The sequence below is a fragment of the Pseudophryne corroboree genome, chromosome 2 (genome assembly GCF_028390025.1).
Source record: "Pseudophryne corroboree isolate aPseCor3 chromosome 2, aPseCor3.hap2, whole genome shotgun sequence".
Lineage (NCBI taxonomy): Eukaryota > Metazoa > Chordata > Amphibia > Anura > Myobatrachidae > Pseudophryne > Pseudophryne corroboree.
In genome coordinates, this window is record NC_086445.1 from 106,988,465 (window position 1) to 107,013,610 (window position 25,146).

The 25,146-nt window shown below is 43.2% G+C and overlaps 1 protein-coding gene across 2 annotated transcripts in view; it reads right to left on the reverse strand.

Moving 5' to 3' along the window:
- Nucleotides 1-610: 610 nt before the first annotated feature.
- Nucleotides 611-25,146, reverse strand: part of ZC3H12C (zinc finger CCCH-type containing 12C) — a 297,586-nt gene continuing 273,050 nt past the window's right edge. For both annotated transcript variants that reach the window (XM_063957019.1, XM_063957018.1), the window contains exons 5-6: nucleotides 24,058-24,164; nucleotides 611-2,741 (exon numbers count right to left, since the gene is read on the reverse strand). In XM_063957019.1, the coding sequence (XP_063813089.1) occupies nucleotides 1,402-2,741; nucleotides 24,058-24,164 (1,447 nt within the window). In that variant the 3' untranslated portion in view covers nucleotides 611-1,401. The remainder of the gene's footprint in view (nucleotides 2,742-24,057; nucleotides 24,165-25,146) is intronic.

Consider the following 25,146-nt stretch of genomic DNA (forward strand, 5'->3'; position numbering starts at 1 on the left):
GATGAACGAAAATGACCTGTGGGTGTGGAGCATTGTTCATCATTCATCCATACACACTGGACGATATGAACGATAGATCTTGCAAAAAAGATTGTCATCGTTCATGTCGTCCTGTGTTGTCACCCAGTGTGTACGGGGGTTAGGTGAGTCTGGATCTTCGTGTGTGTGTGTATTTTGTGTGTGTCTGATTTTAGTCCTTGTGATCTTGGATTGAGAAAAATTTGTCTTGTGTTAACTTAAACCGACAGACAGCAATGCAAAAACATAAAAAAACACAAAAAGCTCACTCACTCAAAACAGTCTGTTATAGTAAATCCATACGAATCAGTAAATATGCAATTGCTACAGTACATCGTTTAAATAAATAAAAAAAAAGTAAATGAACAAAAACCACAATAAAAGTGCTGTACTGTGTCAATAATCAATATATTGTTACCCATGTTAGTTGGTAGTACAAAACGAAACAAAATCATAAAAAAATAAATAGTAAAAAAATAAAATATCAGTGCTGTTTGGTCTTTGTTTTATAAAAAAAATAATAATAATAATAATAATTATATAACACAAAAAATCTACAGTGTTACAATAATTAATTTAGTTAATAAGCTACATGTACAGGTAAAAGCACTAATTAAAGAATCAGTCCCTTTCTTAACTCAAATTGGTAAATGCTAGTAATTCTTTTCTGAGGACATTCATAGTTAAAATAATAAAAAAATACTTTCTAGAGTTAACCAGCGGGAATGCAAAAGACAAAAAAATATGGCAGGTTATTTTCCAAGAGCTAACCGATAGTGTAAGAGCAATTAATGGTTATACTGACGTCTATGGAATCAGTCGATTCTTGTTACTAGTGATAATTATGATGAAACGCGTCACATCACTATCATCTGCATTAACAGTTGTACTCTCTGAGATAAGCTCCTTAGATGTAAAAAGGACTGGTGCTTTAAGCTTGCTCATTCTGAAATGAGCATAGGAATAAAAAGTGCTTGTCTGAAAACCCCTGATGCACCAAACTATCAAAATATAAATAATAAATAAAATGCTTATAAAAAGTAATGCTTGGCTCAAGCCATTTTTACAAAGGCTGCAGGTAATGCAATTCATCAAGGCAATTCCAAAAACAGAAAACAACCTCTGCTTTTAGTAATAGTGTTATATACAACCCTGCGGTGTATCCGAGCCCTCACACCTCAATACAAATCTTGAGCACTGCTAGGACTCGAGCATAGTGGCTTGGTAAGTAACATACATGAACTACTATATAACCCCCTTGCTTGGAAGGAGATTGCAAATGCTATTGTAGCAAACCTCCTTCAGCATTAGCTGAACAAAACAAATTAACGTCACACCCCAATAGGTGTATAGTTGTTGTTGTGTTTTTTTTTTTAATTATCTTCAATATCCACACTGGGATTTCTCCACCAAAATGGCTGCTGCCAGCTGTTGAGCGTCAGTCACATGTGGATTTCTTTTCATGACAATTCGCACCAGTTCTGCTGGAAAGATGTTACACAAGTTCACAAAGATCTTTTCTCTCGTATTTGAAAATCTCGGGGACTCTTGGGGAACACCACAGTATGGTACCCGCCAAAATGGGTCTTGGTTCTTTGGCGGGCTCTGGAAAGCAAACTTCTCATAGCATGGTTGTGAAGGGTTACTCACCATAGAGCAATTTGGACGATAGCCATAAGTATCGACACCATAGTTAAGTTGGTCCCAGCTTCTGGGGCTTTCTTGGCTTAAATAAGTTTTGTGTTGCCGCTGTGGGGGGCTTTCGTACAAGCGTGAATCAGAGATGCTCTCCATTCTTGTAGAAACCAAATGCCTACCCATGATTCCATTCTTTGACACTGGGGAATTCTGGGAAACATGATACTCATTCGGACAACTTGAGCGAGCTGCAATGACGGGGTGCTGCAGGGGCATGGGCATATAAGGTGGTGGAGGCTTGTGGTGATGTTTTACCTCTTGTTCGTGCCCATAACTTTGGACTCTTGTCAAGGAATCATGGTAACCTTGCATGAACGCTTGCGAACCTGAATGGCTGTGCGGATGAATATGCTGACATTTTAGATTGTCATCCAGCTGTGAGTCAGGGGAGCTGACATAGGAGCGGTCGGTATATCCAGCATATGAATCCCCACTGCTGCCACAGCTCAAACTACCTTCACTACTGCAGTCAGATGCCACAGAACTTATCCTGTACTCTGTATCCAGAGAGAAACGCCGTTCTGGACTCCGGGTTCCAGAGATGCCAAGGTTTGAATAAGCATTCATCATTGAATAATACCCCATATCCACTGGGGATTCACATTTGGGATACGGATAAAGCCCGGGTGGTATTTGGTCCTGAGATGGTAAATGCACATTGTTAAGCATTCCCTTTCTAGACGGAGTAGTACTTTGGGGTTTCACATTTGATAGACTAACTAAAGATGGTACAGACCTAGTTTCCAATTTGTTTTTGGTGGGGAGTTTCTCCTCTAAGTCAAACGCCTGAGTTCTAATACTAGGGTCTGATTGCCTCTTTGGAGTCGAGCGCTTCCCATCGGAGTTGGTGTCAATCTTGGTGTTTGAAGGAACACTGTTGCTCTTGACCAACCCAATTTCACCAGCAGTTTTGGCAATGTTGCTACGAGACATGGCACGAAGTTCATCCGCCACTGACCTCTGTGGCTGATTGCCCCTTTCGGGGTGGTAATACTTGCACTTATGCCCATAGGTGCATTTCTTTCCTATGGGGAATTAGAAAACATTGATAAATAACACACTTGACAGTTATTTGTCTGCAGACTGAAAATATGGACCACTAGCATGGCAATGATCTAAAACGGTTATTTTGGGCACTTAGCTCTTAATGCTGTCATCCTAGTCATAGATATTGATGATGATGTAGATATTCTTTCATACAAATCATGTTAGAACTGGATTAAATAGATGATATGATTATCCATTATTGAGAAGTCCCGTGAGTGCCACCCACTTATTGATCTCTATTTGTGGATTGCTACCTGGGGGAGCACCTGGGCCATATGATTGTAATTGGTAGTGCCGACCAAAAAGGACTAAATATATATATATATATATATATATATATTGTTCTAGTGGTAAATCAGTTGCGCCTTCAGTGTTCGTGAATAATACGTTGCAAATCCTTAAGTGATAGTTAAAATATGCGTACCAGACATACGTGGAACAGTTGCCTTATTTAGGGTGTCTTTGCATCTGGATGTTCCTTACTCGTACTGACTCTCCGTTCCCATCCGTCCAGATGTTGGTGTGGAGTTTGTACGTATATGCAAGACAGTGTATCAATATACTGCTCTTAGAAAGTGACTTGGTGCTACTTTTGTGCAAAATTTGCAATAAAGTGAATATGTGCAGAAGAAGTGCTGTAAGTGTTTGTTTAAAAATATATAAAAATGAATATATTACTGGCAGTGTGCTGATTCCCTTTTTTCCTTAGGTAATGTGCTTAAATACCATTTACTAAGGGTGCAACACCACATAGTTCAGTAATTCAGAGGAGATCTAGAGAGGAGGTATATTGATATGAGGCACTTACATCTAAAGTTGCAATAAATTAAACGATGCTGCCGTCATTCCGTCATCAGACTTAAATACCTTAAAAAAAAGTCCCATGCGGGAAGGAAAAGCCTCTGATAGTGTAGTATTATTTAAAAAAACATTTTAATAATACATGAAGCGACAAAAAACATATAGATGGACTCGTACAATTTAGAAATACATATAAGCTTATCTGTTATTTCCTCAGATAGGAGCGGAGTGCCGGTAGGTGCCCAACGCGTTTCGTCCCTTAGTTCATCTCTGGGACTTCCTCAGGGGTCAATGGTGGTCTGCTCTGCATCCCCACACCTTTTATTGAATAATAAGTGGGTCAAATTGCCACACGGAATCGTGCTCGTCAGCCGCGCGTGTAGCGCTACTGCGCATGTGCGGGATTTCAAATCTCGCGAGACTGTTGCCGCCGTGTGTCAGGACTACAAGTGAGAACTACAGATTTCCATTGCGCATGCGCGTCCGTGGCTGGCGCGCATGCGCACACGGGGTTCCGCCGCGATATTGCAATACTCTGTCTCTGAGTTCTGAGAGATAGAGATAGATGCGCCTGTGTGCAGCTGCGCATACCTGCGTGCTGGAATCCTACTAGTAGTTATTTAGATATTTGCATGTGTCAGTTTTGAAGGTGAATACAGGTGTTAGGTATTGCAGGTCACATCACCATAAAGTGTATTTAAGAGGGATATGGCATGCTACATTTACTCATGCAACTTAAAGGAGTAGAGTATACAGCATAAATCACTATTGTTATCTGAACACAATAAGTGTTTGCATAATCATAAGATTTGTTAGATATCATAATTACAAGTATCATATGGTTTTCCTGGTTGTCACCAAGGGAAGCACCAGGGCTCCAACATTGGGGTCCATACATGACAGCTACATGTAATGGATATTGGAGCACCGTGTGCATTAGTCACAAACAAAAGGAATTTTCGCAATACTGGCAATAATGAAAAAGGCACATATATAAATATACAGAAATATATGAAAATATAAAAATATCTAAATATAAATATAGCGAAAGGCATAAAAAATACATATATTGCAAGAACGCTTGTTAAAACGGATTCTTGGAATTGTGCTTATTCTAAAATGTTGAAAGGTACAAACAATGTGTATAAAATATGTAAAAATATATATAAAATATGTGAAGTACGGACCTCTAGGAGGTTAGCGCATGAGGAAGAAGGAGATTTTACAGTTCATGTGGGGGAGTAATTTACAGAAAAGGGGTGAGTTCATAGTGTTCATTGAGACCATCTGGCATCATTGTCCCAAGTGTTTGGATCCAGAACATCTCTCTCTGTGCCAGTCTCTTATCTCTATCTCCGCCCCTCTGTCCTACTTTAATATGTTCAATGGCTTTGAATGTAATTTGATCCGGATTGGAGTTGTGAGTTTTGTTGAAATGTTTTGGAACTGAATGATTGTCCATTCTATTTTTAATTGCTCTCACGTGCTCCTGAATTCTCAGGCGAAGTGTTCTTTTTGTTTTGCCTATGTACTTTAGGCCACACGTGCATTCCAGACAGTACACTACATAATTCGTGGAGCAGTTTATGAGATCCTTGATGTTGTATGTTTTGGACAAGTTGGAAGTGCTGAATTTCTTTCCATCCTTGTGTGCATATTTGCAAATGCAACAATGGTTGCATTTAAAAAATCCGGTCGATTTAAGCCATGGGCCAGTGGGTTCCGTCACTGTTGGTTTTAGTAGGCTGGGTGCTAGAATATCTTTCAAATTTCTAGCTTTCCTATAGATGGTTCTCGGTCTTTCCGGTAGTATGGGATTAAGAACCTTATCCATTTGGAGGATGTGCCAGTGTCTTTTTAGTGCCCCCTCGATCTTTTTCTCTCCAGCATTAAATGTGGTGATGAAGTTCAGTTGGTGAGCGCCTTCTTCTTTGGGTTTGTATCTAAGTAGATCTTCTCTCTGTGTGGTATTCGTTTTTTCTTTCGCTTTACTAATTGTTTTCAGAGGATAACCTCTGTCCAAAAACCTGTGTGAGTAGGTGTCAAGTTGGGTTTGGAAATCTTCATCCCTTGTGCAGTTTCTCTTCAGTCTGCAGAATTGTGAGAAGGGAATATTGGTTTTCCACTTCTCTAGATGGCCACTATTGAAGTGCAGGTAACTATTTTTGTCCACTGCTTTAATGTAGTTCTTGGTTATTATTTGCGTGCCTTCCAATGTGAGTATTAGGTCCAAATATTCTATTTCTACCTTATGTGCTTTGTATGTGAAGGTTAGATTGAAGTTGTTTGCAGAAATCGTTTTGAAAAAATCAGTGAAGGATTCTTCGCTCCCTTTCCAGATCAGCAGAATGTCATCTATGTACCTGCGGTATATAACGATGTTTGAATGATACTCATTACACTTGTATATCTGGTCTTTCTCCCAGCACCCCATGTGTAGATTGGCGAAACTGGGAGCAAAAACCGTACCCATTGCGGTCCCGCAGGTCTGTAGGTAAAATCCGTTAAGAAACTTAAAATAATTATGAGTGAGGATGAACTTTATTAAAAGACAAATAAAATCCTTGTGGCCTTCTTCCAGATTCGTATCATGCTGCAGGAATTCCCTGCATGACTCAATCCCTTTTGTGTGTTCTATTGATGTGTAGAGAGATTGAACATCTATGGTTACCCATAGAAAATCATCTTCCCATCTTACATCCTTCAGATCATTCAGTATCGCTGTGGTATCCTTTACATACGACTCCAAGTTTGTGACATATTTGTGTAGGAATATTTCTACATACTCCGAGATGTTGGCTGTGACAGAGTCGATTCCAGCAACTATGGGACGGCCTGGAGGTTTGGTGAGACATTTGTGTATCTTGGGAAGAAAATAGAATATCGGAATGATAGGATTATTTGTCATCATGTATTGGAATTCATCTTTGTTTATGAATCCTGCTCTCAGGCCTTCTACTAAAATAGTTCTCAAATCTGACACGAAGGATTCCGTGGGATCCTTATCCAGTTTCTTGTAGGAATTCTCATCTCCCAGAAGTCGGTATGCCTCTTCCTCATAGTCCTTCCTATTCATTATCACCAGGCCGCCCCCCTTGTCTGCAGGTTTTAGGACGATAGTGGGATCATTCTTTATTGTCTTAAGTGCGTTTTTCTCGAAATTAGTGAGGTTCTCCTTGACCTTCAGTTGGTTTCCATCCTCACACAGGTCTTTTTTGACAAGTTCATAGAACAGATCTATCTGGCTGCTTTTTGATTCCAAGGGATAAAATTTTGAGCTTGTTTTCAGACCCGATTTGTTAATGATTTCCTCATAATTCTTTATCATGCCTGTTTCTTTTTTGAGAAAGTGTCTCTTTAAGGTCAATTTGCGAACAAATTTGTTTAGGTCCAGAAATAACTGGAACTTGTTTGGTTTGGCGGTAGGTGCAAAAGAGAATCCTTTTCCTAAGAGTGTCATTTCTGGGTCTGTTAATTTTTTATCCGAGATGTTAAAGATGCCTTTTTCTTTTTCTTTTTCTCCTGTGTCTATAGTTGTTGCCGATTTCTTTTCCTTACGTTGAGAGCATCCTGCTCTTCTTCCTCTTCTTCTTCCCTTGCGGACCTTTTTAGGGGGGAAGCTGTGTGAATACTTTCTTTGATGGAGTTCCTCTTGTATCGGTCCCTCCATGCAGGCGTGGCTGGTGATAAAAAATCACTCTCGCTTTCGGAGTTCAATCTGTTCAGTGCTGTGTAACGATTTCTTGTTGTTGTTGATCCATTCCTAGGTGTATTCATTCCTCTTGTTGGTAGTCTTCGTGGCTTAAAAGGGACGGTTGACCATCCCTCTTCTCGTCTGTTATTTCGATAATTTTGTTCATACGTTCTATTCCTAGTTCCATTGGTATTCTTACTCCTGTTCCATTGCTTGATCCTGTCGTTGCAATAGTCCTGTTTATCCCTCTGGAATTTTTTCTCCTTCCTTTGGATCACTTCTTTTTCCACTCTTTCTATCTTTTTAATCAGAACCGTTTCATTAATCCTATAGTTTTCGTCGTTTTTCAAAGGTTCCATGGCTCTTTCCTTCATATCTAGTTCCAGTTCTATGTTTACGAGTTCTTTCTTCTTTTCTGAAATGATGAGCTGTATCAGCTTTATTGAGCAGTCATGAAGGATCTTGTCCCAATTTGAAGAGAATTCAACATTGTTGAGACCGAAGGTGGGTGTTTTGGTCAATCTTAGACCCCTTGGTATCCTGTCGACCTTCACGTTTTGCTCTAGGCCGGCAATATCCCACCACACCTTTGTTTCCTTTATAAGTAATTTTTCCAGATCCCAAAAGTTCTTATCTAGATCGTTTGTGCTGTGTACTGCATTATCAACTGGTTCTTCATTGAATATTCGCTGACACATCAAATTCCTAGTATTTCCTAGGTTAGTTCTCATGGAACTCATTTTTGTGTGAATGTGGGAGCTGCTATTAGCCAATGGGATTCGAGGTAAATTGTGTACAAAAAGGTGCAAATAGCGCTACAACCTGAATATTCTATAACCAGATATCCCTGAGATGGGAGATCTTAAATTACACGTGAATTGGTGCAAAGGTTAGCAAATTAATAAATTAGTTAAAAAACACTCCCAAGACAAATGGTGTCGCAACCAGATTTCAAAATGTCCAATTCCCAAGGGAACTTGGTTTTCAAAATTGTTCTAGTGGTAAATCAGTTGCGCCTTCAGTGTTCGTGAATAATACGTTGCAAATCCTTAAGTGATAGTTAAAATATGCGTACCAGACATACGTGGAACAGTTGCCTTATTTAGGGTGTCTTTGCATCTGGATGTTCCTTACTCGTACTGACTCTCCGTTCCCATCCGTCCAGATGTTGGTGTGGAGTTTGTACGTATATGCAAGACAGTGTATCAATATACTGCTCTTAGAAAGTGACTTGGTGCTACTTTTGTGCAAAATTTGCAATAAAGTGAATATGTGCAGAAGAAGTGCTGTAAGTGTTTGTTTAAAAATATATAAAAATGAATAAAAATGAATATATTACTGGCAGTGTGCTGATTCCCTTTTTTCCTTAGGTAATGTGCTTAAATACCATTTACTAAGGGTGCAACACCACATAGTTCAGTAATTCAGAGGAGATCTAGAGAGGAGGTATATTGATATGAGGCACTTACATCTAAAGTTGCAATAAATTAAACGATGCTGCCGTCATTCCGTCATCAGACTTAAATACCTTAAAAAAAAGTCCCATGCGGGAAGGAAAAGCCTCTGATAGTGTAGTATTATTTAAAAAAACATTTTAATAATACATGAAGCGACAAAAAACATATAGATGGACTCGTACAATTTAGAAATACATATAAGCTTATCTGTTATTTCCTCAGATAGGAGCGGAGTGCCGGTAGGTGCCCAACGCGTTTCGTCCCTTAGTTCATCTCTGGGACTTCCTCAGGGGTCAATGGTGGTCTGCTCTGCATCCCCACACCTTTTATTGAATAATAAGTGGGTCAAATTGCCACACGGAATCGCGCTCGTCAGCCGCGCGTGTAGCGCTACTGCGCATGTGCAGGATTTCAAATCTCGCGAGACTGTTGCCGCCGTGTGTCAGGACTACAAGTGAGAACTACAGATTTCCATTGCGCATGCGCGTCCGTGGCTGGCGCGCATGCGCACACGGCCTAGAGCAATACGTGAAGGTCGACAGGATACAGGATACCAAGGGGTCTAAGATTGACCAAAACACCCACCTTCGGTCTCAACAATGTTGAATTCTCTTCAAATTGGGACAAGATCCTTCATGACTGCTCAATAAAGCTGATACAGCTCATCATTTCAGAAAAGAAGAAAGAACTCGTAAACATAGAACTGGAACTAGATATGAAGGAAAGAGCCATGGAACCTTTGAAAAACGACGAAAACTATAGGATTAATGAAACGGTTCTGATTAAAAAGATAGAAAGAGTGGAAAAAGAAGTGATCCAAAGGAAGGAGAAAAAATTCCAGAGGGATAAACAGGACTATTGCAACGACAGGATCAAGCAATGGAACAGGAGTAAGAATACCAATGGAACTAGGAATAGAACGTATGAACAAAATTATCGAAATAACAGACGAGAAGAGGGATGGTCAACCGTCCCTTTTAAGCCACGAAGACTACCAACAAGAGGAATGAATACACCTAGGAATGGATCAACAACAACAAGAAATCGTTACACAGCACTGAACAGATTGAACTCCGAAAGCGAGAGTGATTTTTTATCACCAGCCACGCCTGCATGGAGGGACCGATACAAGAGGAACTCCATCAAAGAAAGTATTCACACAGCTTCCCCCCTAAAAAGGTCCGCAAGGGAAGAAGAAGAGGAAGAAGAGCAGGATGCTCTCAACGTAAGGAAAAGAAATCGGCAACAACTATAGACACAGGAGAAAAAGAAAAAGAAAAAGGCATCTTTAACATCTCGGATAAAAAATTAACAGACCCAGAAATGACACTCTTAGGAAAAGGATTCTCTTTTGCACCTACCGCCAAACCAAACAAGTTCCAGTTATTTCTGGACCTAAACAAATTTGTTCGCAAATTGACCTTAAAGAGACACTTTCTCAAAAAAGAAACAGGCATGATAAAGAATTATGAGGAAATCATTAACAAATCGGGTCTGAAAACAAGCTCAAAATTTTATCCCTTGGAATCAAAAAGCAGCCAGATAGATCTGTTCTATGAACTTGTCAAAAAAGACCTGTGTGAGGATGGAAACCAACTGAAGGTCAAGGAGAACCTCACTAATTTCGAGAAAAACGCACTTAAGACAATAAAGAATGATCCCACTATCGTCCTAAAACCTGCAGACAAGGGGGGCGGCCTGGTGATAATGAATAGGAAGGACTATGAGGAAGAGGCATACCGACTTCTGGGAGATGAGAATTCCTATAAGAAACTGGATAAGGATCCCACGGAATCCTTCGTGTCAGATTTGAGAACTATTTTAGTAGAAGGCCTGAGAGCAGGATTCATAAACAAAGATGAATTCCAATACATGATGACAAATAATCCTATCATTCCGATATTCTATTTTCTTCCCAAGATACACAAATGTCTCACCAAACCTCCAGGCCGTCCCATTGTTGCTGGAATCGACTCTGTCACAGCCAACATCTCGGAGTATGTAGAAATATTCCTACACAAATATGTCACAAACTTGGAGTCGTATGTAAAGGATACCACAGCGATACTGAATGATCTGAAGGATGTAAGATGGGAAGATGATTTTCTATGGGTAACCATAGATGTTCAATCTCTCTACACATCAATAGAACACACAAAAGGGATTGAGTCATGCAGGGAATTCCTGCAGCATGATACGAATCTGGAAGAAGGCCACAAGGATTTTATTTGTCTTTTAATAAAGTTCATCCTCACTCATAATTATTTTAAGTTTCTTAACGGATTTTACCTACAGACCTGCGGGACCGCAATGGGTACGGTTTTTGCTCCCAGTTTCGCCAATCTACACATGGGGTGCTGGGAGAAAGACCAGATATACAAGTGTAATGAGTATCATTCAAACATCGTTATATACCGCAGGTACATAGATGACATTCTGCTGATCTGGAAAGGGAGCGAAGAATCCTTCACTGATTTTTTCAAAACGATTTCTGCAAACAACTTCAATCTAACCTTCACATACAAAGCACATAAGGTAGAAATAGAATATTTGGACCTAATACTCACATTGGAAGGCACGCAAATAATAACCAAGAACTACATTAAAGCAGTGGACAAAAATAGTTACCTGCACTTCAATAGTGGCCATCTAGAGAAGTGGAAAACCAATATTCCCTTCTCACAATTCTGCAGACTGAAGAGAAACTGCACAAGGGATGAAGATTTCCAAACCCAACTTGACACCTACTCACACAGGTTTTTGGACAGAGGTTATCCTCTGAAAACAATTAGTAAAGCGAAAGAAAAAACGAATACCACACAGAGAGAAGATCTACTTAGATACAAACCCAAAGAAGAAGGCGCTCACCAACTGAACTTCATCACCACATTTAATGCTGGAGAGAAAAAGATCGAGGGGGCACTAAAAAGACACTGGCACATCCTCCAAATGGATAAGGTTCTTAATCCCATACTACCGGAAAGACCGAGAACCATCTATAGGAAAGCTAGAAATTTGAAAGATATTCTAGCACCCAGCCTACTAAAACCAACAGTGACGGAACCCACTGGCCCATGGCTTAAATCGACCGGATTTTTTAAATGCAACCATTGTTGCATTTGCAAATATGCACACAAGGATGGAAAGAAATTCAGCACTTCCAACTTGTCCAAAACATACAACATCAAGGATCTCATAAACTGCTCCACGAATTATGTAGTGTACTGTCTGGAATGCACGTGTGGCCTAAAGTACATAGGCAAAACAAAAAGAACACTTCGCCTGAGAATTCAGGAGCACGTGAGAGCAATTAAAAATAGAATGGACAATCATTCAGTTCCAAAAAATTTCAACAAAACTCACAACTCCAATCCGGATCAAATTACATTCAAAGCCATTGAACATATTAAAGTAGGACAGAGGGGCGGAGATAGAGATAAGAGACTGGCACAGAGAGAGATGTTCTGGATCCAAACACTTGGGACAATGATGCCAGATGGTCTCAATGAACACTATGAACTCACCCCTTTTCTGTAAATTACTCCCCCACATGAACTGTAAAATCTCCTTCTTCCTCATGCGCTAACCTCCTAGAGGTCCGTACTTCACATATTTTATATATATTTTTACATATTTTATACACATTGTTTGTACCTTTCAACATTTTAGAATAAGCACAATTCCAAGAATCCGTTTTAACAAGCGTTCTTGCAATATATGTATTTTTTATGCCTTTCGCTATATTTATATTTAGATATTTTTATATTTTCATATATTTCTGTATATTTATATATGTGCCTTTTTCATTATTGCCAGTATTGCGAAAATTCCTTTTGTTTGTGACTAATGCACACGGTGCTCCAATATCCATTACATGTAGCTGTCATGTATGGACCCCAATGTTGGAGCCCTGGTGCTTCCCTTGGTGACAACCAGGAAAACCATATGATACTTGTAATTATGATATCTAACAAATCTTATGATTATGCAAACACTTATTGTGTTCAGATAACAATAGTGATTTATGCTGTATACTCTACTCCTTTAAGTTGCATGAGTAAATGTAGCATGCCATATCCCTCTTAAATACACTTTATGGTGATGTGACCTGCAATACCTAACACCTGTATTCACCTTCAAAACTGACACATGCAAATATCTAAATAACTACTAGTAGGATTCCAGCACGCAGGTATGCGCAGCTGCACACAGGCGCATCTATCTCTATCTCTCAGAACTCAGAGACAGAGTATTGCAATATCGCGGCGGAACCCCGTGTGCGCATGCGCGCCAGCCACGGACGCGCATGCGCAATGGAAATCTGTAGTTCTCACTTGTAGTCCTGACACACGGCGGCAACAGTCTCGCGAGATTTGAAATCCCGCACATGCGCAGTAGCGCTACACGCGCGGCTGACGAGCGCGATTCCGTGTGGCAATTTGACCCACTTATTATTCAATAAAAGGTGTGGGGATGCAGAGCAGACCACCATTGACCCCTGAGGAAGTCCCAGAGATGAACTAAGGGACGAAACGCGTTGGGCACCTACCGGCACTCCGCTCCTATCTGAGGAAATAACAGATAAGCTTATATGTATTTCTAAATTGTACGAGTCCATCTATATGTTTTTTGTCGCTTCATGTATTATTAAAATGTTTTTTTAAATAATACTACACTATCAGAGGCTTTTCCTTCCCGCATGGGACTTTTTTTTAAGGTATTTAAGTCTGATGACGGAATGACGGCAGCATCGTTTAATTTATTGCAACTTTAGATGTAAGTGCCTCATATCAATATACCTCCTCTCTAGATCTCCTCTGAATTACTGAACTATGTGGTGTTGCACCCTTAGTAAATGGTATTTAAGCACATTACCTAAGGAAAAAAGGGAATCGGCACACTGCCAGTAATATATTCATTTTTATTCATTTTTATATATTTTTAAACAAACACTTACAGCACTTCTTCTGCACATATTCACTTTATTGCAAATTTTGCACAAAAGTAGCACCAAGTCACTTTCTAAGAGCAGTATATTGATACACTGTCTTGCATATACGTACAAACTCCACACCAACATCTGGACGGATGGGAACGGAGAGTCAGTACGAGTAAGGAACATCCAGATGCAAAGACACCCTAAATAAGGCAACTGTTCCACGTATGTCTGGTACGCATATTTTAACTATCACTTAAGGATTTGCAACGTATTATTCACGAACACTGAAGGCGCAACTGATTTACCACTAGAACAATTTTGAAAACTAAGTTCCCTTGGGAATTGGACATTTTGAAATCTGGTTGCGACACCATTTGTCTTGGGAGTGTTTTTTAACTAATTTATTAATTTGCTAACCTTTGCACCAATTCACGTGTAATTTAAGATCTCCCATCTCAGGGATATCTGGTTATAGAATATTCAGGTTGTAGCGCTATTTGCACCTTTTTGTACACAATATATATATATATGTATATATACACAAACATAAAACCCAGCACTCACCATAGCAAGCTCACTTATCCTCAACACAACAATAAATAAATGATGGGGGTTTAGTTGGTGAATTGGCCAATGCACAGAAGCCTGAAAACCGATCGCCAAGGTACCCCACCTTCATGCAGGTCCTTCATGGCATCTGTTTCACACATAATATAACTGCAAATATGCCTACTTGGTGTAATGTGTACCTGCCAAATACCTTATGGCTTTTAAAGGTACACTAGTCACCTGACACTGGCTGATAAATTACTAAGGAACAGCTGACACAGGATAAGGATAATAGAGTCTACATAGTGGTGCATGAGAAAGCAAGTGGTCACAGTTAATAAGAATTAACTATAGATTAACCCCGCTTCTGGGGTGGCGAGTTCCGAGGTTATGTGCACCCCACCCTATGAGTGGTGAGTGAACTTGTGTGCCCCGCTTCTGGGGTGGCGAGTGCTGTGGTTTTATATTTGTGTGTATGTATGTATGTATGTATGTATGTATGTCAGTCAGCCAAAGAACCTATGTAAGTCATGAGCGTCCCGGTTACAAGGGATAGTATGGCAAGCCTATACTGTGTGTATATGTATATATATATATATATATATATATACACTGCTCAAAAAAATAAAGGGAACACTAAAATAACACATCCTAGATCTGAATGAATGAAATATTCTTATTAAATACTTTGTTCTTTACATAGTTGAATGTGCTGACAACAAAATCACACAAAAATTATCAATGGAAATCAAATTTATTAACCCATGGAGGTCTAGATTTGGAGTCACACTCAAAATTAAAGTGGAAAAACACACTACAGGCTGATCCAACTTTGATGTAATGTCCTTAAAACAAGTCAAAATGAGGCTCAGTAGTGTGTGTGGCCTCCACGTGCCTGTATGACCTCCCTACAATGCCTGGGCATGCTCCTGATGAGGTGGCGGATGGTCTCCTGAGGGATCTCCTCCCAGACCTGGACTAAAGCATTCGCCAACTCCTGGACAGTCTGTGGTGCAACAGTCTGTTGGTGGATGCAGCGAGACATGATGTCCCAGATGTGCTCAATTGGATTCAGGTCTTAGGAACGGGCGGGCCAGTCCATAGCATCAATGCCTTGGTCTTGCAGGAACTGTTGACACACTCCAGCCACATGAGGTCTAGCATTGTCTTGCATTAGGAGGAACCCAGGGCCAACCGCACCAGCATATGGTCTCACAAGGTGTCTGAGGATTTCATCTCGGTACCTAATGGCAGTCAGGCTACCTCTGGCGAGCACATGGAGGGCTGTGCGGCCCCCCAAAGAAATGCCACCCCACACCATTACTGACCCACTGCCAAACCGGTCATGCTGGAGGATGTTGCAGGCAGCAGAACGTTCTCCTTGGCGTCTCCAGACTCTGTCACATGTGCTCAGTGAGAACCTGCTTTCATCTGTGAAGAGCACAGGGCTCCAGTGGCGAATTTGCCAATCTTGGTATTCTCTGGCAAATGCCAAACGTCCTGCACGGTGTTGGGCTGTAAGCATAACCCCCACCTATGGACGTCGGGCGCTCATACCACCCTCATGGAGTCTGTTTCTGATCGTTTCAGTAGACACATGCACATTTGTGGCTTGCTGAGAGGTCATTTTGCAGGGCTCTGGCAGTGCTCCTCCTGTTCCTCCTTGCACAAAGGCGGAGGTAGCGGTCCTGCTGCTGGGTTGTTGCCCTCCTATGGCCTCCTCCACATCTCCTGATGTACTGGCCTGTCTCCTGGTAGCACCTCCATGCTCTGGACACTACGCTGACAGACACAGCAAACCTTCTTGCCACAGCTCGCATTGATGTGCCATCCTGGATGAGCTGCACTAACTGAGCCACTTGTGTGGGTTGTAGACTCCGTCTCATGCTACCACTAGAGTGAAAGCACCGCCAGCTTTCAAAAGTGACCAAAACATCAGCCAGAAAGCATAGGAGCTGAGAAGTGGTCTGTGGTCACCACCTGCAGAACAACTCCTTTATTGGGGGTGTCTTGCTAATTGCCTATAATTTCCACCTGTTGTCTATTCCATTTGCACAACAGCATGTGAAATTGATTGTCAATCAGTGTTGCTTCCTAAGTGGACAGTTTGATTTCACAGAAGTGTGATTGATTTGGAGTTACATTGTGTTGTTTAAGTGTTCCCTTTATTTTTTTGAGCAGAGTGTGTATATGTATATATATAAAATAAGATTTTACTCACCGGTAAATCTATTTTTCGTAGTCTGTAGTGGATGCTGGGGACTCCGTAAGGACCATGGGGAATAGCGGCTCCGCAGGAGACTGGGCACAACTAAAGAAAGCTTTAGGACTACCTGGTGTGCACTGGCTCCTCCCACTATGACCCTCCTCCAGACCTCAGTTAGGATACTGTGCCCAGAAGAGCTGACACAATAAGGAAGGATTTTGAATCCCGGGTAAGACTCATACCAGCCACACCAATCACACCGTATAACTCGTGATACAATACCCAGTTAACAGTATGATAACAACTGAGCCTCTCAACAGATGGCTCAACAATAACCCTTTAGTTAGGCAATAACTATATACAAGTATTGCAGACAATCCGCACTTGGGATGGGCGCCCAGCATCCACTACGGACTACGAGAAATAGATTTACCGGTGAGTAAAATCTTATTTTCTCTAACATCCTAAGTGGATGCTGGGGACTCCGTAAGGACCATGGGGATTATACCAAAGCTCCCAAACGGGCGGGAGAGTGCGGATGACTCTGCAGCACCAAATGAGCAAACTCTAGGTCCTCCTCAGCCAGGGTAACAAACTTGTAGACTCTTGCAAAAGTGTTTGAACCCGACCAAGTAACAGCTCGGCAAATTTGTAAAGCCGAGACCCCTCGGGCAGCCGCCCAAGAAGAGCCCACTTTCCTCGTGGAATGGGCTTTTACAGATTTAGGGTGCGGCAGTCCAGCCGCAGAATGTGCAAGTTGAATCGTGCTACAGATCCAGCGAGCAATAGTCTGCTTAGAAGCAGGAGCACCCAGCTTGTTGGGTGCATACAGGATAAATAGCGAGTCAGTTTTCCTGACTCCAGCCGTCCTGGAAACATATACTTTTCAGGGCCCTGACTACGTCCAGAAACTTGGAATCCTCCAAGTCCGAAGTAGCCACAGGCACCACAATTGGTTGGTTCACATGAAAAACTGATACCACCTTAGGAAGGAATTGGGAACGAGTCCTCAATTCCGCCTTATCCATATAAAATACAGATAAGGGCTTTTGCATGACAAAGCCGCCAATTCTGATACACGCCTGGCCGACGCCCAGGCCCATAGCATGACCACTTTCCACGTGAGGTATTGTAGCTCCACGGATTTAAGTGGCTCAACTCAATGCGACTTCAGGAAATCCAACACTACGTTGAGATCCCACGGTGCCACTGGAGGCACAAACGGGGGCTGACTATGCAGCACTCCCTTAACAAAAGTCTGAACTTCAGGCAGTGAAGCCAGTTCTATTTTGGAAGAAAATCGATAGAGCCGAAATCTGGACCTTAATGGAACCCAATTTTAGGCCCATAGTCACCTCTGACTTGTAGGAAGTGCAGAAATCGACCTAGCTGAAATTCCTTCTTTGGGGCCTTACTGGCCTCACAGCACGCAATATATTTCCACCATATGCGGTGATAATGGTTCGCGTTCACTTCTTTCCTAGCTTTAAATAGCGTAGGGATAACTTCCTCCGGAATGCCCTTTTCCTTCAGGATCCGGCGTTCAACCGCCATGCCGTCAAACGCAGCCGCGGTACGTCTTGGAACAGACAGGCCCCCTGCTGCAGCAGGTCCTGTCTGAGCGGCAGAGGCCATGGGTCCTCTGAGATCATTTCTTGGAGTTCTGGGTACCAAGCTCTTCTTGGCCAACCCGGAACAATGAGTATAGTTCTTACTCCTCTCCTTCTTATTATTCTCATTACCCTGGGTATGAGAGGCAGAGAAGGGAACACATACACAGACTGGTACACCCACGGTGTTACCAGAGCGTCCACAGCTATCGCCTGAGGGTCCCTTGACCTGGCGCAATATCTTTGTAGCTTTTTGTTGAGGCGGGACGCCATCATGTCCACCTGTGGCCTTTCCCAACGGTGTACAATCATTTGGAAGACTTCTGGATGAAGTCCCCACTCTCCCGGGTGGAGGTCGTGTCTGCTGAGAAAGTCTGCTTCTCAGTTGTCCACTCCGGGAATGAACACTGCTGACAGTGCTAACACATGATTTTCCGCCCATCGGAGAATCCTTGTGGCTTCTGCCATCGCCATCCTGCTTCTTGTGCCGCCCTGTCGGTTTACATGAGCGACCGCCGTGATGTTGTCTGACTGGATCAGCACCGGCCGGTGTTGAAGCAGGGGTCTAGCCTGACTTAGGGCATTGTAAATGGCCCATAGTTCCAGAACATTTATGTGTAGGGAAGTCTCCTGACTTTTCCATAGGCCTTGGAAGTTTCTTCCCTGTGTGACTGCCCCCCAGCCTTGAAGGCTGGCATCTGTGGTCACCAGGACCCAGTCCTGTATGCCGAATCTGTGGCCCCCTAGAAGATGAGCCCTCTGCAGTCACCACCACAGCGACACCCTGGCCCTTGGAGACAGGGTTATCCGCCGATGCATCTGAAGATGCGACCCGGACCACTTGTCCAACAGATCCCACTGGAAGATCCTTGCATGGGACCTGGCGAATGGAATTTCTTCGTAAGAAGCTACCATCTTTCCCAAGGCTCGCGTGCATTGATGCACCGACACCTGTATTTGTATTAGGAGGTCTCTGTCTAGAGACGCCAACTCCTTGGACTTCTCCTCCGGGAGAAACCCTTTTTATCCTGTTCTGTGTCCAGAACCATACCCAGGAACAGTAGACGCGTCGAAGGAACCAGCTGCGACTTTGGAATATTCAGAATACAGCCGTGCTGTTGTAGCACTTCCCGAGATAGTGCTACTCCGACGAACAACTGCTCCCTGGACCTCGCCTTTATAAGTAGATCGTCCAAGTACGGGATAAGTACTTCGGCCATTACCTTGGTAAATACCCTCGGTGCCGGGGACACCAACGGCAACGTCTGGAATTGGTAATGACAATCCTGTACCACAATTTTGAGGTACACCTGGTGAAGAGGGTAAATAGGGACATGCAGGTAAGCATCCTTGATGTCCAGTGATACCATGAAATTCTCCAGGCTTGCAATAATCGCCCTGAGCGATTCCATTTTGAACTTGAACCTTCGTATATAAGTGTTCAAGGATTTCAATTTTAGAATGGGTCTCACTGAACCGTCTGGTTTTGGTACCACAAACATTTTGGAATAGTAACCCCGGCCTTGTTGAAGGAGGGTTACCTTGATTTCACCTGCTGGAAGTACAGCTTGTGAATTGCCGCCAGTACTACCTCCCTTTCTCCGAGGGCAGCAGGCAAGGCTGATGTGAGGTAACGGCGAGGGGGAGTCACCTCGAACTCCAGCTTGTATCCCTGTGATACTACTTGCAGAACCTAGGGATCCACCTGTGGGCAAGCCCACTGGTCCCTGAAGTTCCCGAGACGCGCCCCCACTGCACCTGTCTCCACCTGTGGAGCCCCAGCGTCATGCGGTGGACTCAGCGGAAGCGGGGGAAGATTTTTGATCTTGGGAATTGGCTGTCTGGTGCAGCTTTTTCCTTCTTCCCTTGTCTCTGTGCAGAAAGGAAGCGCCTTTGACCTGCTTGCTTTTCTGAAGCCGAAAGGACTGTACCTGAAAATACGGTGCTTTCTTAGGCTGTGAGGAAACCTGAGGTAAAAAATTTTCTTCCCAGCTGTTGCTGTGGATATTAGGTCCCAGAGACCATCCCCAAACAATTCCTCACCCTTATAAGGCAGAATCTCCATGTGCCTTTTAGGCAGCATCACCTGTCCACTGCCGGGTCTCTAATACCCTCCTGGCAGAATGGACATTGCATTAATTCTGGATGCCAGCCGGCAAATATCCCTCTGTGCATCCTTCATATAAGACGACGTCTTTAATATGCTCTATGTTAGCAAAATATTATCCCTGTCTAGGGTATTAATATTATCTGACAGGGTATCAGACCACGCTGCAGCAGCACTATTTATGCTGAGGCAATTTTAGGTCTCAGTATAGTACCCGAGTGTGTATATACAGACTTCAGGATAGCCTCCTGCTTTTTATCAGCAGGCTCCTTCAAGGTGGCCGTATCCTAAGACGGCAGTGCCACCTTTTTTGACAAACGTGTGAGCGCCTTATCCACCCTAGGGGATATCTCCCAACGTGACCTATGCTCTGGCGGGAAAGGGTACGCCATCAGTAACTTATTAGAAATCACGTTTCTTATCGGGGGAACCCACGCTTCTTTACACACTTCATTCACTCATCTGATGGGGGAACAAAACACTGGCTGCTTTTTCTCCCCAAAAATAAAACCCCTTTTATGTGGTACTTGGGTTCATGTCAGAAATGCGTAACATTTATCATTGCCGAGATCATGCAACGGATGTTCCTAGTGGATTGTGTATATATATCTCAACCTCGTCGACACTGGAGTCAGACTCCGTGTCGACATCTGTGTCTGCCATCTGAGGTAACGGGCGTTTTTTGAGCCCCTGATGGCCTTTGAGACGCCTGGGCAGGCGCGGGCTGAGAAGCCGGCTGTCCCACAGCTGTTTCGTCATCCAGCCTTTTATGTAAGGAGTTGACATTGTCGGTTAATACCTTCCACCTATCCATCCACTCTGGTGTCGGCCCCACAGGGGGCGACATCCCATTTATCGGCCTCTGCTCCGCCTCCACGTAACCTTCCTCATCCAACATGTCAACACAGCCGTACCGACACACCGCACACACACAGGGAATGCTCTGACTGAGGACAGGACCCCACAAAGTCCTTTGGGGAGACAGAGAGAGAGTATGTCAGCACACACCAGAGCGCTATATAATGCAGGGATTAACACTATAACTGAGTGATTTTCCCCCCAATAGCTGCTTGTATACATATATTGCGCCTAAATTTAGTGCCCCCCCTCTCTTTTTAACCCTTTGAGCCTGAAAACTACAGGGGAGAGCCTGGGGAGCTATCTTCCAGCTGCACTGTGAAGATAAAATGGCGCCAGTGTGCTGAGGGAGATAGCCCCGCCCCTTTTTCGGCTGACTTCTCCCGCTTTTTCTGGAATACTGGCAGGGGTATTTTTACATCTATATAGCCTCTAGGACTATATATGATGTAGATTTGCCAGCCAAGGTGTCTTAAATTGCCCTCAGGGCGCCCCCCTCCCCAGCGCCCTGCACCCATCAGTGACCGGAGTGTGAGGTGTACATGAGGAGCAATGGCGCACAGCTGCAGTGCTGTGCGCTACCTTGGTGAAGACCGAAGTCTTCTGCCGCCGATTTTCCAGACCTCTTCACTCTTCTGGCTCTGTAAGGGGGACGGCGGCGCGGCTCCGGGAACGAACACCAAGGTCGGGTCCTGCGGTCGATCCCTCTGGAGCTAATGGTGTCCAGTAGCCTAAGAAGCCCAAACTACCACCTGTTAGGTAGGTTCGCTTCTTCTCCCCTTAGTCCCTCGCTGCAGTGAGTCTGTTGCCAGCAGATCTCACTGTAAAATAAAAAACCTAAATATACTTTCTTTCTAGGAGCTCAGGAGAGCCCCTAGTGTGCATCCAGCTCAGCCGGGCACAAGATTCTAACTGAGGTCTGGAGGAGGGTCATAGTGGGAGGAGCCAGTGCACACCAGGTAGTCCTAAAGCTTTCTTTAGTTGTGCCCAGTCTCCTGCGGAGCCGCTATTCCCCATGGTCCTTACGGAGTCCCCAGCATCCACTTAGGACGTTAGAGAAATATATTTATACATACACACACACACACAGAGAGTGCAACATTTCTCCTAATCCTTTACACCTAAATGTGGAAGGTAAGGGGAAACGAGTGGGTGAGTGAAGATTCCTTTACAGAAAGAACAGTTCATTTGGTTGTGGTTCTTTGGCTTTGTATATAAAAAGAGACATAAATACACACGTGTGTTTTAATCTACATTTTTGTTGTAATAGGACAAAGGCTCTGCGGGTTAGCAGGTTTTATTCATTTCGGTCATGCACAGCCTTACTCCAGAATACGATCGCTATTGGACACTATTGTTCAGTCCATGTGTGTCCGAGAGTGCAGTTGGTTCCATCCATGCCAAAGGAAAATAATTGTCTTGCCATTTAACCCTTTCTCTCTTAAACGTCTGAGGCACAGTGAGCTTTTCATGTCAATGGATTGTATCAGTTACAGCGGGAAAGGCATTTTATTTACTAGTCTATGCCAGAACTTCCCCCTGGAAGCTATTTTGTGGAAAAGAACTGTTTCAACCGTGTTGTCCAGTGAAATGCTACATTTATTTGGCAATATGACATCGGTAGAGATATACACGTAGAGCCTGATAAAGAGTCAATTTGCGCCACAGGAAAAAATGTGACCTGCATAAAATGTGTAGCTTGTGTACAACTTTTGTCCTTGTTTTAAATGAAGCCTTTTACTTGGACAAAGTGAGTCAGAGGTGCTCACGTCTGAGTCCAATACAGTAGGGACATGGTAACCTAGAGAAAATAGTACATGGACCACCGTCTGCTACACCAGAGGTTCTCAAATGCGGTCCTCAAGGCACCCCAGGTTTCAAGTGTATCCATGCTTGGCCACAGGAGACTTAATTAGCATCTCAGTCAATTTGATTTATCAATCTGTGCTGAGCCATGGATATACCTAAAACCTGGATCGTTGGGGTGAATTGAGGACCGCATTTGAGAACCTCTGTGCTACACACTTGATATTACTTCTGTAGCTCTATGGACTTGGTGTTTCCAACTAAGGTAATTTCAAGTGAATGACCAGGAAAAGTTTGAAAAGACATACCCACCGGAGCATGCCATTTCCCAAAATGGCCAGAAGAGATGTGTGCAAGCTTACAGAGATGGAGAAATCCTACAGATTCAAACAGGAGGTGTGCACTGAGTGTGTCCCCAAATAACCCCCCTCAGCTAGTGTAGGACCATATCTTGCCTCAACATTGACAAATGGGAACAGCTCAAGTTCACACAGTAGTGTGATAGTTCCTAACAAGCATGGAACTGTACTGCTGCGGTCACTGACATGGAAGCTCCACAGGTCCGGTAGCTGGGGACTGTTGTCTAAGATATAACTTTTAGATGGAGTCAGCATTTAGGGGTAATGGAGATAAATGTGGTGAACATCTTCATTTCCTAAAGTAAAATGGCTGCAGATAGGTATGTGAGCAGCAGGACCTACTGTAGCTGCACTGTCTACTTAACATTCTCACTCCGCAGGGTGCAACTATGGTCCAACCATTAACCACAGAGCACCATGAAATGTGGTTGCACAGAGCAGACCACCAGCGATCTGACATGGTTTGGATCTAATAAGCTAAAGATGGTAGTAAAGCTTTAAAAGTATTCATTTTGAAAAGACTGCCTTAATATAACCTACGCCCCCACCCCTCTGCAGTTATCAGGTTGTCCTTCACCTTACCCAAAGTTTGAATGCCGTTTGTCCTGCAGCTCATATTGCAGGACTTTATAGACTGTGCTGTGGCATCAATGATCCTATTACAAGGAGTTCCTGTGGTGGGGTGGGGTGTGGGCATGGAAACCCAACTTTTGTACGGGGGTGAAAGCAGGTTATATCAAGGTAGGGTCATCAAAAAGTAGACCACTCCTTTGAGGCACTTTCCCAGCTGTAACTTGACAGATATTATAAAGGTAGAGAAAAGGTGGAATGCCCGTAGCCCTCTTCTTTCTACTACTGATCTATGAGCTTGTCATATCCAGTATTACAAAGAGCCTGCAGCAACTTACCATAAGGACATGGCTGCTTCTTGCATTCAGGGACAACAGGCTTCTTTCTCAAAAAGTTATCCAGGCTTGGTCCATGGCGGCCTAGTGGGTCATCAGGAGGCATAAACCTACAGGAAGAGGCACCTTTATTACTTTATTCTTTATATACATGCACTGAAAATATTTTGTTTTTATTCACCCTAGGGCTTCCCAGGAATATTGCTGTAATAGTTCAGTAAGCATTCCAAACCAAACGTCAGGAGAAAAAGGTACCTTTCATAACGTAGCAATAACAATGTACTATGGAGGTGATTCAGACCCGATCGCTGCTGTGCGTTTTCACACAGTGGGCAATAAGCAAGAGACTGTGCATGCGTATGCACCGCAATGCGCACGTGCATGCACCGCAATGCGCACGTGCGTCAGCCAACAACAACGGGCATTGCTGGTTAGCGACAGGATGGTGCGAAAATTTCATTTGCACGGGCTTTCGCAAGGTGATTGACAGGAAGAGGCCGTGTGTGGGTGGTAACTGGACATTTACTGTGAGCGTCCGGAAAAAAAGCAGGTGTTCCCAAGCGTTTTCAGGGAGGGAGTCTGACGTCAGCTCCGGCCCCGATCAGCCCGTTCTCAGCGCACTGTAGGAGTAAGTCCTGTGCTGCGCACAGACTGCACACACTGGATGTTTGCAGCTCAGAGCACACATGCGATTGCACACTTGCAGTGCAAATTTACACACCACCCCCTTGGGCTATCTGAACGCAGGACAACAAAGTTAGCAGCCCAGTGATCAGGTCTGAATCACCCCCTATATTGTGTGCGGGTTTTTTGAAACTAAACCACTATCTTCAGATCCAATTAGCAATGCATTTAATAAGTGAAATGCTCATGCACTTACAGCCTTACTATATCTACCAATACACCTCCACATGTGATGGACAAATTCTCTCAGATTCAGTAGACCAGTGTTTGGGTTGAACAACTGAAACACATGAGGCCCAGTATTTCCTGCCAACCAATGACCATACATACAGATTGATGAAATTATTGACCAACGGGATTTTTTTTTCTATGCAAACAAAAATGTTGTCCAAATGGATTTACGGGTTA